Source organism: Brassica napus, chromosome C9 (genome assembly GCF_020379485.1).
Source record: "Brassica napus cultivar Da-Ae chromosome C9, Da-Ae, whole genome shotgun sequence".
NCBI classification, from domain to species: Eukaryota; Viridiplantae; Streptophyta; class Magnoliopsida; order Brassicales; family Brassicaceae; genus Brassica; species Brassica napus.
In genome coordinates this window covers 14,077,028-14,093,311 of record NC_063452.1, presented here as the reverse complement: position 1 = coordinate 14,093,311, position 16,284 = coordinate 14,077,028, and the positions used below count along the sequence as shown (strand labels likewise).

Sequence of the window (16,284 nt, the reverse complement as noted above, 5' to 3'; positions counted from 1 at the left end):
AATTGTTTGTTTTTCTTATCATAATATTTGTGTTGAATACTATGTATCTTCTGTTCATGTAATAAGTGTTACACACCGACTAAAAGACTTAGTGTGGTCAAATTTCTCTTTTCAGATTAGCTGATTTGAAACTGAAAGCGTGTTGCCCTAAAAGTAGTTATCCTAGTTTTTTTCTCGAACGTGGTGTCATATGTAACTAAAAAAGGAATTCAGTGTGATTGTTCCTTCCATACAGAAGTAGTATAAGGGTTTAAGTGGAACAATGCCCTAGTCCTATATTAGCATTTGACTATGTTTTGGTTAATTGGTTTAAGACACTTGCTAACCTTCATTGTCCAATGTTACTAATATAGTAATGCAGGTGAAGCGAGTTTTCTTCATTTGTGGTATCTTTACGCTGGATTTTATAGAATGCTGGTTGTTAGTAGCTAAAGATATTTAAAGATATGTTAAAAAAAAAAGATATTTAAAGATTGGAACTTCCGATTTAATTTCTCTTGAAATTGTATTATGTGCTTTTTTTTTTTTTTGAGAAATTATATTATGCTGTTGTTGTTTTCAACTCTTTTAATTCCATTTATTTTAGAGTTAGAAGGAACAAGTTAGTTTAGTGTTCTTGTTAATCTTCTTAATTCACATTGCTTTACTTTTCTGGAACGTTGTATCATAAACTTCACATAGACTTCTCTCTTAGAATTCACATTTCACGTTGATGTTTTGCCTCCTATAAGTTTGCATTTTTAGACATATTAATGCGCTTGGGTTGCGATTTTCGTGTTCTTCTGTTTTCTTATTTTTAAACAGACAGAGGAACTCTTCCCCAAATATCTCACGAGGAACCGGCCCTCGTGGTCTGGTGGTATAGGAACTTCGGTTGAGGTGTCTGCCATCACGAGTTCGAGTCCCGGCCACAGCGGATTTAACATCCCTTCCGTTGGGACGCTGGACCCCCTACGAGGGATAGTTGGGAATGTGGCTGTCCAGATACCAGGATTACCAAAAAAAAAAAAAAAAAAATCTCACGAGGAAGCGCCTTATTTAGAATATATGGTGATAATGCTAGAGATAGTGTAGTAACGGCTAGTCCAGGGCCGGCCCTGGGCCAAGCCCAATGAAACATTCGCCTTGGGCTCCCAAAAATTTTGAATTTCTTTTATATGTAAATAGGTCCACAATTTGTAAAAAAAAAATTTTTAGGCCCCCAAATTTTTGAAACCTTTACTAAATGGTCTTGGGCCTCCAAACTCTCAGGGCCGGCCCTGGGCTAGTCTAAGCTTTTCTTACAATGCACAGAGCGTTTTGTATAATGAGTTAAAGAAATTCATTTGTAGCTTAAAACAGAGGAATGCTTACCAACAACATGTGTTAATTAGTACTCTACAATGAATTATATTTGAAGATATGTTATATATATAACGTAATATACGTTGCAACAGACATGCATCCAAGTTTTTGTTCCGTGGCCACGACATTTTTGTAATCACCAGTTGTGATTCCATGTCCTTTTGAGTTATTAAACAATTTTGGATTGAATTATCGATAGACGCGTTTTGTAGGTCTGTGACGGGTTATTATATTTTGAGCGAGAATCTTTAGGGACATGCATCCAAGCTATATAGTAAAGTCGGTGACGGTGGCTCTATCTATGGCCGCGTAATTAAAGGTCAGTCTCTTGTCTCCTCTGTATTTTCCTCGACGTGCCAACTTGTCATTAATCAATACAAATAATACATAAACAAATAGAAAGATACGACTTCTGAAATCATTTCGGACTGTTTTTATAAAGAAGCACATGGAGATCTTAGATGTCACAACTAGTGAGGTGGGTCTCTCTTGTCCCATGTTCTAACATTATTCTTTCTCTCCCTCTCAAAACTTTTCAATTTTCATGTTTTGAGTTTTCAAACTTTTGAAAACAAAGAACAATGTTGTTGTTACCTTCTCTTCGTCTCTTCTTCTTCCTCTTCATCTTGTTCTCCGCTTGTTTCTTACATACAAGAGCTCAAGAAGGCCAAGGTGATATAAGTGGTGACAATATCAAGGTTGACCCGAGTCTCAAGTTCGAGAACCCGAGTCTTCGTCAAGCCTACATTGCTCTTCAATCATGGAAACAAGCTATTTTCTCTGACCCTTTTAACTTCACAGCTAACTGGAATGGCTCGGATGTTTGCTCTTACAATGGTGTCTACTGTGCCTCTTCTCCTTCTCGTCCGAAAACCCGAGTTGTTGCGGGCATTGATCTTAACCATGCCGATATGGCTGGTTATTTACCTCCTGAGCTCGGTCTTCTCACTGATCTGGCTCTCTTCCATCTCAACTCGAACCGGTTCTGTGGAACAGTCCCTACCACGTTTAAACGCATGAAGCTTCTCTACGAGCTTGATTTGAGTAACAACCGTTTTGTAGGGAAGTTCCCTATGGTTGTCTTGTCCTTGCCTTCCCTTAAGTTCTTGGATCTCCGTTACAACGAGTTTGAAGGTGTTATACCGTCCAAGCTTTTCGATAAAGAGCTTGACGCCATATTCTTGAACCATAACCGGTTTCGGTTTGGGATACCGGAAAACATGGGAAACTCTCCGGTCTCCGCTTTGGTTCTTGCTGATAACGATCTTGGAGGTTGCATACCGGGAAGTATCGGTTTAATGGGGAAGACCCTTAACGAGATCATCCTCTCTAACGATAACTTAACCGGTTGCTTACCACCACAGATTGGAAATCTTAAGAATGTGACGGTTTTCGACGTCAGTTTCAACCGGTTGAGTGGTCCGTTACCGTCTAGCGTTGGAAACATGAAGAGCTTGGAGCAGCTCAATGTTGCTAACAATAGGTTCACTGGAGTTATCCCAAGCAGCATTTGTCAGCTCTCAAACCTTGAGAACTTCACTTACTCTTCCAACTTCTTCACCGGTGATGCTCCGAGATGTGCAGCTCTTTCGGGAGACAATGTGGCGGTTAATGGATCGATGAATTGTATCGCCGGTAAAGAACGTCAAAGATCAGCTAAAGAGTGTTCTTCTCCAGCCTCACGCCCTGTTGATTGTAGCAAATTTGGATGCAATAATATATTCTCTCCTCCGCCGTCTTTTAGGATGTCACCCACCGTCCGAGTACTTCCTCCACCACCTCCGTCTTCCAAGATGTCGCCTACTTTTAGAGCAACACCGCCACCGCCTCCGTCTTCTAAGATGTCGCCTACTTTTAGAGCAACACCTCCACCGCCTTCTTCTAAAATGTCGCCTTCTGTCAAGGCTTATCCACCTCCCCCGCCTAAGTATGAGCCATCTCCGCCTCCTCCTCCTTCTTCCGGAATGTCACCTACTGTTAGAGCATACCCTCCACCACCACCACCATCACCTCCTCCGCCATATATTTACTCATCTCCACCACCACCACCACCATCACCTCCGCCACCATCTCCTCCACCATATATCTACTCATCTCCACCACCTCCTCCACCATCACCTCCGCCACCATCTCCTCCACCATATATCTACTCATCTCCACCACCTCCTCCACCATCTCCAACCTACGTCTACTCATCTCCACCACCTCCACCTGTAGAATACTATCCACCCACAACGCAAAGTCCACCACCACCACCACCACAATATTGGCAAACTCCTTCACCAAGTGAACCCTATCCATCACCTTCACCACCTTACTATCAATACAACTCTCCTCCGCCACCGCCTACTTACTACACCGTTCAATCTCCACCGCCACCACCACCCGTTGACTGCCCACCAGTAACAAATTCTCCCCCTCCACCACCGGTCTACTATACACCGGTAACACAAAGCCCGCCACCTCCACCACCGGTTTACTACACGCCGGTAACACATAGCCCTCCACCACCACCACCAATGTACTATCCCCCGGTAACACAAAGTCCTCCTCATCCACCACCGGTGTACTATCCGCCAGTAGCAAGCCCTCCTCCACCACCGGTGTACTATCCGCCAGTAGCAAGCCCTCCTCCACCACCGGTATACTACCCGCCCGTAACACAAAGTCCACCACCGCCACCACCTGTGTATTATCCTCCAGTAACACAAAGTCCACCACCACCACCACCACCCGTGTATTATCCTCCAGTAACACAAAGTCCACCACCACCACCACCCGTGTATTATCCACCGGTAACACAAAGTCCACCACCACCACCACCACCGGTATATTATCCTCCGGTAACAAAAAGTCCTCCACCGCCACCACCAGTTTACTATCCACCAGTAACACAAAATCCTCCACCTCCACCGCCGGTTGAGTACCATCCTCCGGCAACTCCAAACCACTCTCGACCACAACCACCACCTAAGGGATGCAAAGACGGTCCAAGTAACGAACATCACTACCAAACACCAACACCACCTTCTCCACCGCCTCCATCTTACGACGACACGCCTCTACCCCCAATTCACGGTGTCTCTTATGCCTCTCCTCCTCCACCATCAATCCCATACTACTAAGTTTAAACAATGCATTAACTAGTGGTCAACGCAGACACTAGTCACAATGATCAAATTCTTTTGGCTTCATACCTATTTGTGTGTTTTTGGTTGATAAGAGACATTTGAGTTATTCTTTTTCCCCATGAATATTTTGTTCTTTATATTTCTTGATTAAATAGAGAATGGAGTATATATTTTCGGCTATTTTATAATTGGGTACCCATCATATATATATTTTCTTCCATAAATGTTCAGTATAAATAAAAATTCCTTTCACAAAAACCTCTTCTAGCTTAATAAAATTGAAGAATTTTTGTGTTTACCACATTGTTGGTATTATTATCTATGTTTACCACCACTAAAGAGATATTTTCAAAAATATCTTCTTCATTAAAAACCAAAATACTATTATACCCTTGATCTCTATGTATATAATAAATAACTATTTAAATAAAAGTTTAAAAATAAAATTTTAATTTTATTTTTAATATATTTTTTAAAAAAATTATTATTTCTTTTGTTTTTAGTTTATTTTTAAACTAAACTTATAAAAGAATTTAATTTGAATCTTTTTTAAAAACAATTTAAAAAATAATTTTTAAAATTTTTTTTTATAGATTTTGGATATAAATATAATTTGTGATATTATTATATAAACGAAAATAATTTTATTAAATTTTTTTAAAGATTTTATATATTTGTGATATTATTATATAAACTAAAATAATTTTATATAGAGCATTTGGAGAACATTTGCATCATCTAAATGCTCATTTTTATTCTTTTAGAAACTAAATTTATCTATTAATAATAAAAATCTCAATTAATGTTGAAAAGTTGTGTCTTTTCAATTATGTAACTACTGAAAAACAATTACTGATGAAATTTTGTGTCTTTTTAAGCATGTAAATATTGAAAATGGTTGAGAAAAAATATTTAGATATGTCTTCTCATCTTAAAAATGTTTAGATATATCTTCACATCTTAAAAATATATTTAAAATCTCAATTAATGTAAAGAGTCATGTTTTTTCCATTGTAAGAAACATATTAGATTTTTTTTAAGTTGTTAATATATGTATCGAAAACGAAAGGTTGCGTCTTTTTAATCATATAAGTATAACTATTGAAAACAATTAATGATGAAAAGTTGTGTATTTTCAAGCATGTAACTATTGAAAATGTTTGAAGAAATTTTTTTAGATATGTCTTTATCATGTTAAAAATGTTTAGATATGTTTTCTCTTTAAAATATATTGGAAATATATAACGATGAAACATTGTATCTTTTCAAGCATGTAACTATTGAAATGGTCAGGAAAAATGTTTTAAAATGTCTTATCACGTTAAATTGTTTAGATATAATTTTTTATCTTTAAAATATATTTGAAATCTTAATTAATGTAAAGAGTCATGTTTTTCTTACATGTAAATGTTACAAATAATTAGAAAATATTCAAATGAAACGTTACCAGCAAAGAATTGTAGGAAGGATCATTCGTGTCTGGCTAGCAAAAAATCATAAACGTAATAATGAAACGTAATAATGAATTTATTAGTCTTAATTTTATTCTAATAGATGAAAATGTTTGTTTTTCTTTTTATTTTTACAAATTTTTCCCATGAACACATGATTTATGCCCTATATATTCGTGCATTTTGGTTAAATTATAATTTTTGATCATGTTACAAAACCGGTAAATTTTGTATTTGAGCATGTTTATCACACTAAAACAACTGGTTTCTCTTGGTTTGTTTCATATTAGTGCATTAATAAGCACCATTTCTAATAACATATTGTTTATTCCTCGTGTGTTTTTTTATGGTGTGTTACATATTTGTATGCATGTCCATTTTATAATTTTGTTAGTTCACACATTCAGGATATTAGCATACATATTTAAAATTAAAGTAATGTTTATATATACTATTTGTAAATAAATTCATATACATTTATTGAAACAATTGTTGTCAACAAAAAATTGTATGAAGGGTCATTAGTGTTTGGCTAGCAAAAAATCCTAAATGACATAATGTAATTCAAACAAATTTTAAAGGTTGTGTCTTTTCATCTTTAAATTGTGTTTTTTTTTCATTTTAAAAGTTGCACTTAAAAGAAGTTATCAAAATATATAAGCATGTTCTTCTTAACAATGTATTTTTCATTTTAATAGTTATATTATTTTAAAAAATATTAAATATCTATGAATGTGTCTTTTTATTCTAACAATTGCATTTTTTAACAAGAAAATATAAAATGTTTTAAAATGTATATTTTTATAATGATGTGTTTTTTCATCTTAAAATGTAGTAGTTTCTAAGCAATGGTGAATCTATGTAGAGAACACTTTTTCTAAGATAAATCACATGAATTAATAGATAACTGTAGAAAGTTCTTAATGTAGTCAATATAACTTTCGCTAGATTTGTTTCTATTTTTAAGAGTGTAAATGATTTTAAATGTGTATTTTCATCATAGAAATTATATTTTCAAGAGGTTTATTTAAAATTTCTTAGAATGTCTCTTTTGATAATGATGTGTATTTTCATCCTTAAAATGAATAGGTTTTAAAGGTTTTAAAATGTCTAAATACATATCTAGTTATTCTTTAATTGTGTAGGTTTCTAGGAGTTATTTCTTGTCTAACATGTGTATGTTCATTATAACATTTGTTAGGTATTTAAGGGGTTGGGAAAAAAATTATGTTTATATATATATGTATGCATAAATCTTATCATCCTACAATGCGTCTTCTCATTCTAAGAATTACATGTTTAAAAATGTGTCTTTTCATCCTAACAATGTATATTTTCATATTAATATTTGTATGTTTATAACATTTTTTATGCATTAGTTAGTTATATGTGCTATTTATTTAGTGAATCACTATTACACGTAAATTGGAAAAGATTATTAACAATTTAAGTGAATCTTTGCATAAGTTTAAGTGATCACTGCAAGTGTTTAGTGGAACAGTTACAAATTCTTAAATGAAATATTGCAACTGTTGATAGATATAATTTGTAGTGATAAAACCATTGCAATTATTGATTATTGTAGTCTTTTGGTGATAATTCATTGCAATTTTTGGTGTTAACCAACCATTGCAATAATTTTTTTTTCTTCACCATTGCAATAACTAATCTTCTTTATAAGGAGTTGTGGGCATTGACAAATCACAACAGTCACAAATATATTAGAAAAAAGAGAGATTTATTGTCAAAAGACCATCAAAAACAATTATATGTTTTTATTTGTCTTTTCATTTAAAATATTTTTATTGATATGTTTTTGGTTATTTTCTCATGTTTACTTATATTATAATTTTTAAAAAATATTGGAAATTTTATGGGTATGTTTTTTTCTCTTTTGTGACACATAAAATGTTTTGAAACCAAAAATACGATACTTTATATAAAATTATAAATTATACAAAACGGCAAATACTTTTTAAATAAAATTAATGAGTTCACGATAATGACTTAAAAGATGCATAAAATTTTCAATGTGTATGTCATTACCAATTGGTTATATTCTTTTAGTTGTGGTGTATTTTTCATGTAACAATTAAATAGTTTATGAGTATTTATTTTTATAATTATCAATTTTATCTCTATTTAATCAAAATTTATTTTATTTTTCATGCAAATGATTCATTTGTTTATTCAAGGATTTTTTTATGTTGAAGAGATACATCCTTTAAGAATACTAAAAATGTTGTAAATTTGTATCCTTTCAAAAGGTTAATATTTAAAGTTTAAATTATATTTCAGATAACAAATAATCTGTTTATTTTGGTGTTTCTTTACTTTTTGATTTAAAAAATGAAATATTTTTTAGACTCATTGATAAAGACATATTTAAAAATATTAAATAAATTTTCTTATATTAGCATATTATAAAAACATAAAATTGAAAGATGATAGAGTTACGTTTGAACAATCATAATTTTTTGTTCGCACCCTTTAGAAATGATATAAATAGAAACTAATATATATTAATTATGTAATATTTGATATAAAAAACTTGGAAATAAATAATTAAAATACTTTAAAGACTCAAAATATGATTGAATAAATTTAAGGGAAAAATAGGTTGAATATGTTTGATACATTATAAATTTTTCTATTGCAATATGTGAATATTTATTTATATAAAATGAGTTCTCGTGCAACATCGCATGAGTTCCTTACTTAGTGTAAATAATAAAGATATAGTTAAAATATAATTATTTTGGGTAAAATTTATAAGTTTTTAAAATAGCAAGCATTATCAAAACTAATAGTAAGTATTAATAATAGAATATACCTAAAATATTCTATTTTGAGAATAAAACTGAGGGATGCCATTGAAGTAAAATACAAACTCATTTTAAAGAAAATGTCGGATGTGGAATGTCTGTAATATTTTTCATAATTTTTAATAGCATAATTATCCATCGTTTAAAATTGTTTCTATTATTAAATAGAGAAAGTATAGATAAATAGAAGAAAGTTGGTGCAGTTTTTTTTAATTTAAAAGTTGGTGCAGTTTATAACCGGTTACTGTACCTACACTTCAAAATAATGTTGCTCTCAAAGCTCAACAAGATATCGAAAGATCACAAGAAAAGAGAAGAGGAAAAACTCCATAAACACTCAAACAAAATCTCTTATTAATGCTTGTTTAATTAAAAATAAATAATTAAGTTTTCTAGTCTGAAAAGTTGCGTGTAAGATAGAAAATATATGTGTTATCAAAAGAGCTTTAGTCATATAGGTTTAGACTGGAGAGAATGTTGAATTCGGTGGATCATTGCCAATTCTTGCGGATGTCGAATGTGTAGTTGATTTCCAAGTAGCACTTATTATCGTCATCAATAAACTGAAATAAACAATAAACTAAATAAAAAATCTTAACATTTATTAACAAAGCAAATCATAATTGCATTGGAACATATTAAGATGCATTTTCCTGATTTTTTGTTCATGTGTATGAAACATATACCTTAGTTCTTGCGGAATAGGATCCTCTAGCGAAAATACCAGAGGGTGTTATTTCTTCAGGCATCACATGTTGGTATGGCTCAGCTTGAGGACTAAACGTCCCAAGCATTGCTTTCGTACTATCCACTGCTCCAAAAGAAAGAGACACCAAAACATCAAAATAGAACATTAAAAACATTTTTAACACTACCTAAGACACAAGAAGAAAGACAAAAATACCCTTGACACCAGTTTTCCAGACGGTGTTGTTATAGCGAAGGCCCGAAACAATATTGTTGGTGACACGGAAGTTAAAGACAAGTGTGTACTTAGATCCTTCCTTTATGGTGAACCAAGGACCTTTAGGGTTAGGCAATCCATCATCAGGTATCGTTAATACCATGTCTTCTCTGTTTGGAGACCTAACTGTTAAGTCTAGTATCTTTACTACTGGATCTGGTGTCTCTGCATTTCATTTTTTGGTTAATTGTGTGTTGATATAACAATTTAAGTGTCTCCCTTTTAAAAATCCACTTATATATATATGTTACACAGCTGAAATTCTATAGTTATGGACTTTATGCCACGTATTTAGCGTTAAATTATATATATGTTGCGTTTTAATCATAAGATCTAAACCGGATTTTAGATTTGGTTTACCTCCGACATCTTCCAAATCCACCACGCCGATTAGTTGTTCCTTCCATCTCCTCAAGCTTTCATCATCCTAACAAATTTTGGCAGAAAATATAAGATATTTTTATTTTTTTTTTATTAATAGTAGTTCTATATAATCTTTGATTGACAGAACATTATAAAAATTATGCTCTTTATTATCCTATCAATAGTTATTAGAAAAACATTTACAGTATGCTAATGTTCTCAATGCTCCTATATGAAGTTTTGATAGAGCATTAGCATTTGCATATAAAATATTATAAAATTTAAAATAAATATATATAATTTAATATATTTTATTATAATATAAAAAATCTGTTATATCCAACAATAAAGTTTATGTTTAAAAAAAATTGCAATTAAATATTTTTAACCTTTCTAAAAGAATAATATTTCACATTTAAAATATAATTTTATTTATACAATTAAATATGATTCATTATTTTTAATGACAAACACATTAAATAATATATATATTATCTATGTTATTTAAAAATAAATAAACTACATATCATATATTAATTTTATTATTATTTTATACCTAAATCATTTACTGTTTTACCAATCACACTATTAAATACATAAATAAAAACATATAGCTTCTACGGTATACTACTACTGCTTTATCATCAAATCTACTAGGCCTGGGACTTATTATCCGAGATCTGGATTCGATCCGAGATCCGCTCCGAAAATAAGATATCCGGGGTGCCCAGATCCGAATCCGGATAGTAAAATCTTGGATCCGTGCAAACCAAATATGGATCCGGATATCTTAATTTTTAGGTCCGGATATCCGGATCCGGATCCGTATTTTTAAAATACATTAGATTTTTAAATTTTATTAATATTTATATTTGATATATTAATATTTATACATGAATTATCTTATAATATTATATTTTAGTTTTTACAATATTATAAACATATATAAATATATTTATAAATATTTAATTTATGTATTATATTAAAAAATTTAGTATTTTTTGTTAAAAAAAATTAGTATTTTTTGTTAAAAAATTAGTATTTTTTGTTAAAAAAAATAGTATTTTTTGTTAAAAAAATTATTTTTAATTATTTTGACGGATCCGGATCCGGATCCGGATCCGGATATCCGTGGATAATAGAATATTGAGACGGATATCCGAAACCCGGATATCCAGAAACCACGAATTCGGATCCGGATATTAAATCCACGGATCCGACGGATCCGGATCCGGAGATCCGGATATCCGGATCCGTCCCAGGGCTAAAATCTACCCGACCATAGCATGAAATGAAATATTTAAATGTACGCTGTTCATACATTAATATGCCAGGAATCTAACCTTTTTAATTAGTAATAACCAAATCGCTATCCAACCATTATATATAAACTTGTATTAATTTAAATCTTCGTCTATCAATAACTTGAAAAATAACAGACCTTGTCTTTCTCAAGCTGTTCTTTGAGAGCGATCATGGGACCAAGTTGGGGCTTCTTCTCTTCGTCTTCGTCATCATCTTCTGTCGGAGACAAAGAGCTATCACTGTTCTTTCTGCTTAGCCCCATTTCTTTGTCTGATGTCTGTCCTGAAGCTTCCCCTCCCTTCTTCTCATCTTCCAACTCCATTATTGATTCTTCCAACCAAAACAAAACAGACAAAAAACACACAAGATCACCTTCTTGGTCTAATAAGATCTTAGATAATGCCAACCTTTTGGTTTGAGTAAAATGCAAAGATGGCTCTAGAGAGAAGAGAGAGGAAAAGGAAGAGTTTTGGTGCTTTTTGTTGAGGTATGTTTATATATGGAGCTTGAAGAAATGGTCATGTGGTGATCCTATAATTTTGTAAATATCACTCTGGAAATCAAAATTTGCTAAATATGTACGAGTCTACATTGCAAATATATTTGCATGGTTACACATTGTGAGGATGGTCTCTTGCTTGCTGGCTTGCCAGTGGAAAGAGTTTAAACATATACATACTGATAATAAATTCGCCAAATAGGAGAGGGAGGGTAATAGTCAATTGGGCTCTTTTATTAGTTTTATCAGCTCGCTCATCTACAAGCATAATAGCTTCCTTGTGAGATGTGCAGCTTCTCAGTCCCGATAATGTGATTGTGAGTCAAAAGTAAACAAAATTTTCTATACAATAAATCAAGGAAAAACAAACAAATAAACTAGATCTCAATCCGCGCAACCGTGCGGATTTTTGTTTTCATTTATTTTTATATAAATATTTTGTTTTCAATTCTAAATTGGTATATATTATAATATATGTAATAAATTTACGGTATATTTTTTCATTGAATAGATTGTTTTAAACTTTCACATGTATTTGTATTTTCTTCTATATATATATTTTCGGATTATTATTTCACTATTAAAAATCGTAACTATATATATAAAGATTAGTAAAATATTGTTTTATTTTCTTATTCAAAGATATTGCAACATTTCACAAATTTAGAAAGTTTTTTAAAAATTAAATTTTTCGCTTATAGATTTATATTATCGAGTAAATAATTAAACATTTAGTTTTTGTTTAATTTTTAAAATAAACTATATAGCTTAAAAAAATCCATTGGTTTAAGGTAGTAGAGATTAATCATTATTAGATAATATGATTTTTGTTATTTTAAAAAATCTTTATAATTTTAAAAGTTAACATCGACAAATATTTAAATATTTAACATATGGAGGTATAGTATTACAACATTAAATTATATCTATTTAATTTATATTATCTATAAATCCAATGGATCATCTATTGTTTAAATACAATTATTGATAGCTCAATAAAAATTTATGGTAGGCCCAAAATTTAAATGATAAGATTCGAGATTAAATGTAACATGACTTTCTAGAAATACGTACATTAGGTCCATTTTAAAAAAAAATCACACATGAATCAAGATTGTGACTTATGTTTTAATATATAAGATATTACGTAGAACATACATTTAAGTTACCAAAAAATAAGATGCATCACTTGTAGATTTAATGGATTTTTTGTTTGTCATAGTATATTTGCCCAAACGTCGACACTAGTTAATTCTTCATTGAGGTCAGAAATTAAGTGTTATTGGTTGCCATGAATTCCTGATATTTTCTTTGATAAGTAAGAAATATTTGGAAAATTATGAAATTTGATTGAGATGTTTGAGTTTGTACGTTTGAATGGTTTTAACATTTCTTAGGATATTATTGATAAGAATAAAAAGAGTGCAAAAGTTTGTATGAATGAGTACCAATGTTTACGCACATCGTTAGCGTAACCAACTAAAATGGTGATTCATTGATATATATTATTGATAGTATGATTTGATAATATATTAGTGTACGTTGCCTTTCAAAAAGAAAAGAATATACTCCTTCTGTTTTCTAATATAATTCGTTTAGAGAAATTTTTATATTCCAAATTATATGAAGTTTTCAGTTTCACTTCTATATTATTAGTGTTTGATTTGTGGTTAGGTAAATAATTAATGATGTTTTTGTTTAACTCAAAGAACATGAGAACTTAGCTCAAGTTTGCAAACATGGCAGACCAGTAGAACTGGTTAAAGAAAACAAATCAAAAACATAAGCATCACTGACAATGATGTTTTTGTTTAGAAAATACAAAAAATTAATGATTTTCTTAATCTATGTGCACAATTCTAAAACGACTTAGTATTAATTTATTACAATTTTCTATATAATAAATAAATACAAAATATATGATGTAAATGATGATTTACATATATTGACGATCAAATGTACCCACCAATATAATATTTTTTAAAGTATTAGGCTGCCTTAGAATATAATCTCTTTTTTTCTAAGTTTAAAAGTTATAATATAGGTTACTATATTTTGATCATCTAAGCGCGGGTTTATTTTTGAAATTAAATAAATTCTTCTTATATAATTTCTATATAAGATAATGTATGTGTATCAATCGAATATTAAAATAGCTAAAAATATATACAGACTAACGATACATTGATATTGGTTCGGATCCAATCCCAAGGTAAAGTACCTATTAAGTTTTTTTTTAGACATGCGGGTCTCTGTTTTAGTCTGGATTTTACTCGAGACCCAATCGAATAACCAACGTACATGAAATGTTTGTGTATATTAGATATATTTAGGTATTTCTTATATGTTTTTGTACTACGAATATTATTTTAATTTTCGTATTTTGGTTTTTGCTTATAGTTTCAGGCTTCAGGTAAAATTTTAAAATTTAAAATATATTTGGGTATTTAGCTGAAATTTTTAGGTTTTTTTCGGTTTTTTTGAGTATTTAAATACTTTTGGATATTTTTTTGTGTTTCATGTATTTTTAAAGATTTTGGGTACTTCAAATCTTTTTTGGATCCTAAATATCTGAACTGATCCGGACCCATTAGGTATCCAAAAATTATATGTAGTTTACATGTATCTTAATTATTGATTCAAACCCGAAAAGAACTGACACGAACCCCAAAAAAAAATCAAATACCTATTTAGGTCTAAATATCTAAAATCCGAAAGATCCATGCTCGAAAGAAACCGATCCGTACCTGACCTGAAGATCGAATGCCTAAGCCTACTCTCTTTTCTACTACTACTATTATTATTATTAGAATTGAAAAAATCTAGGATAGTTTGGTACAACTCTAAACAATCAAATATTAGTTTAGAACATGAAGTTTTTTATTGGCTATTATTCGTATATTTTAAATTACCTAACCAACATTTTAAAGAAGCCAAACAATGAATATTGATTAACAGTACAGTTTGAAAATGAGTACTATATTACCGCATGGGATAAGTAAATATATATCTAATATACTAATGTTTGATATAACAAAAATATAGTATAATATTGTACAATTATATTATTAAGAAGTCTAGAAAACTATAAGATTTGGGCTAATTCATTTGAAAACCACGAAAGTAACCTATATATTTGAATGCAATGTTACATATCGACATATATACAAAATCTCTTTTCAATTGTTATTTGGTAACCATAATATCTAGAGAAATATATTTTAATAGACCAGATATGTCACACAGATTTTCTAAATAATGAACAAATACCTAACAATTAGAGAATTAATATATTACCTAAGCTATTAGAGAAAGATCTTGATAAGATTGGTTAGAATCTTATCTGGTTGTTATAATAAAGGCTATTATAATATTTAGTTACATGTTATAGGCTGGACTAAAAATTAAAGGGTGCAACAATTCTTTTTAAGTAAATTTTTTAGGACTATTTCCCTTTTAATAGTATTGATATCTATAATAAAAAAATATTTTCATATTAGTCTAAACATTCATACCATTTGTACTGCCTAATAATTGTCTAGATAATCAAATATATGTTAAGTTACTCCGTCAACTTTTTCATATGATAAACTGTAAAGTTAATGTAAATGACTAACATTCATATGAATATCATTCGATAATAAGATATAGTAATTGTAATCTAATATTATTTTATAATACTAAATAACATACGGTTTATAAAAATGATAGTATTAAAACATATACAATCAATACTCACATTTGTTATTTGTATTAATGATATTACTTTTAAATATTATCAAAATAACATAATCTTAAGCATCATTTTATATTAATAAAAGTTCTTGAGGGGTTCAAAGTGGAATCTTCTATTGAATTAGGTTTTATAAAATATTATAAACCGAGTACATTAAAATTTAAATATGTCTCTAGTGCATGGTTGATTAGAGATGATCCTAGAACACATTACCCCGTCTATAATCTTCAGATTACCTTAAAATAGAAAAAATAAAAGTGTTATAAAACGCAAAATGTCAAAATATGTCAGAAAAGCTAAATATACTAAATAATACCATAGTAAATTATGATATTATACTAACCTTTTTCGTTATAAATGAGCCACCAAAATATAAGAGGTATGAAAGTTGCAATGTCATTTCTTAGTCTCATCATATTTTGGGTTAGAAATTCCAAATCAATAATTCTAGAAGCTTGGCATTCCAGCTCTACACCAGTTAATTTTTTTAAAAAAAAATCACACGACCACGAAAATGTATCATTTGAAGAGCTTAACGATAATAAAGCAGTCTAGCATAAGTTAGGCTTCCTACTAAAACTACAATGGCGACTGATTAAATTTCATCAATATTTGAAAAATATGACACATATGTAGTTGATATAACTAAAGTAGAGAAAGAATGTC

At 30.4% G+C, this 16,284-nt stretch overlaps 2 protein-coding genes across 3 annotated transcripts; one reads left to right on the top strand and one right to left on the bottom strand.

Moving 5' to 3' along the window:
• The first annotated feature begins 1,766 nt into the window (after window positions 1-1,766).
• On the top strand, window positions 1,767-4,655 carry LOC106365772 (leucine-rich repeat extensin-like protein 2). 2 transcript variants are annotated; one of them, XM_048770059.1, is made up of 2 exons: window positions 1,767-3,894; window positions 3,934-4,655. In XM_048770059.1, exons 1-2 carry the CDS (start codon window positions 1,926-1,928, stop codon window positions 4,467-4,469), a joined length of 2,505 nt encoding a protein of 834 aa, XP_048626016.1. In that variant the 5' UTR covers window positions 1,767-1,925; the 3' UTR covers window positions 4,470-4,655. The 2 variants fall into 2 exon arrangements, with proteins under 2 accessions (XP_048626016.1, XP_013660711.2); XM_013805257.3 differs by having other exon boundaries at window positions 1,769-4,655.
• A 2,215-nt stretch (window positions 4,656-6,870) lies between these two features.
• On the bottom strand, window positions 6,871-11,903 carry LOC106362580 (rho GDP-dissociation inhibitor 1-like). The gene is made up of 5 exons (XM_048770058.1): window positions 11,520-11,903; window positions 10,076-10,142; window positions 9,656-9,880; window positions 9,438-9,562; window positions 6,871-9,314 (listed from the first exon to the last, which is right to left on the bottom strand). The coding sequence occupies exons 1-5, from the start codon at window positions 11,703-11,705 to the stop codon at window positions 9,243-9,245; spliced, it is 675 nt and encodes a 224-aa protein (XP_048626015.1). The 5' UTR covers window positions 11,706-11,903; the 3' UTR covers window positions 6,871-9,242.
• Window positions 11,904-16,284: the final 4,381 nt, after the last annotated feature.

Coding starts and splice junctions, on each gene's coding strand:
- LOC106362580 (XM_048770058.1), bottom strand. CDS start 11,705: ATGGAGTTGGAAGATGAGAAGAAGGGAGGGGAAGCTTCAGGACAGACA. Junction 9,563..9,655: donor CTGGAAAACTGGTGTCAAGG/GTATTTTTGTCT, acceptor CTTTTGGAGCAG/TGGATAGTACGAAAGCAATG. Junction 9,315..9,437: donor CCTATTCCGCAAGAACTAAG/GTATATGTTTCA, acceptor TGTTTATTTCAG/TTTATTGATGACGATAATAA.
- LOC106365772 (XM_013805257.3), top strand. CDS start 1,926: ATGTTGTTGTTACCTTCTCTTCGTCTCTTCTTCTTCCTCTTCATCTTG.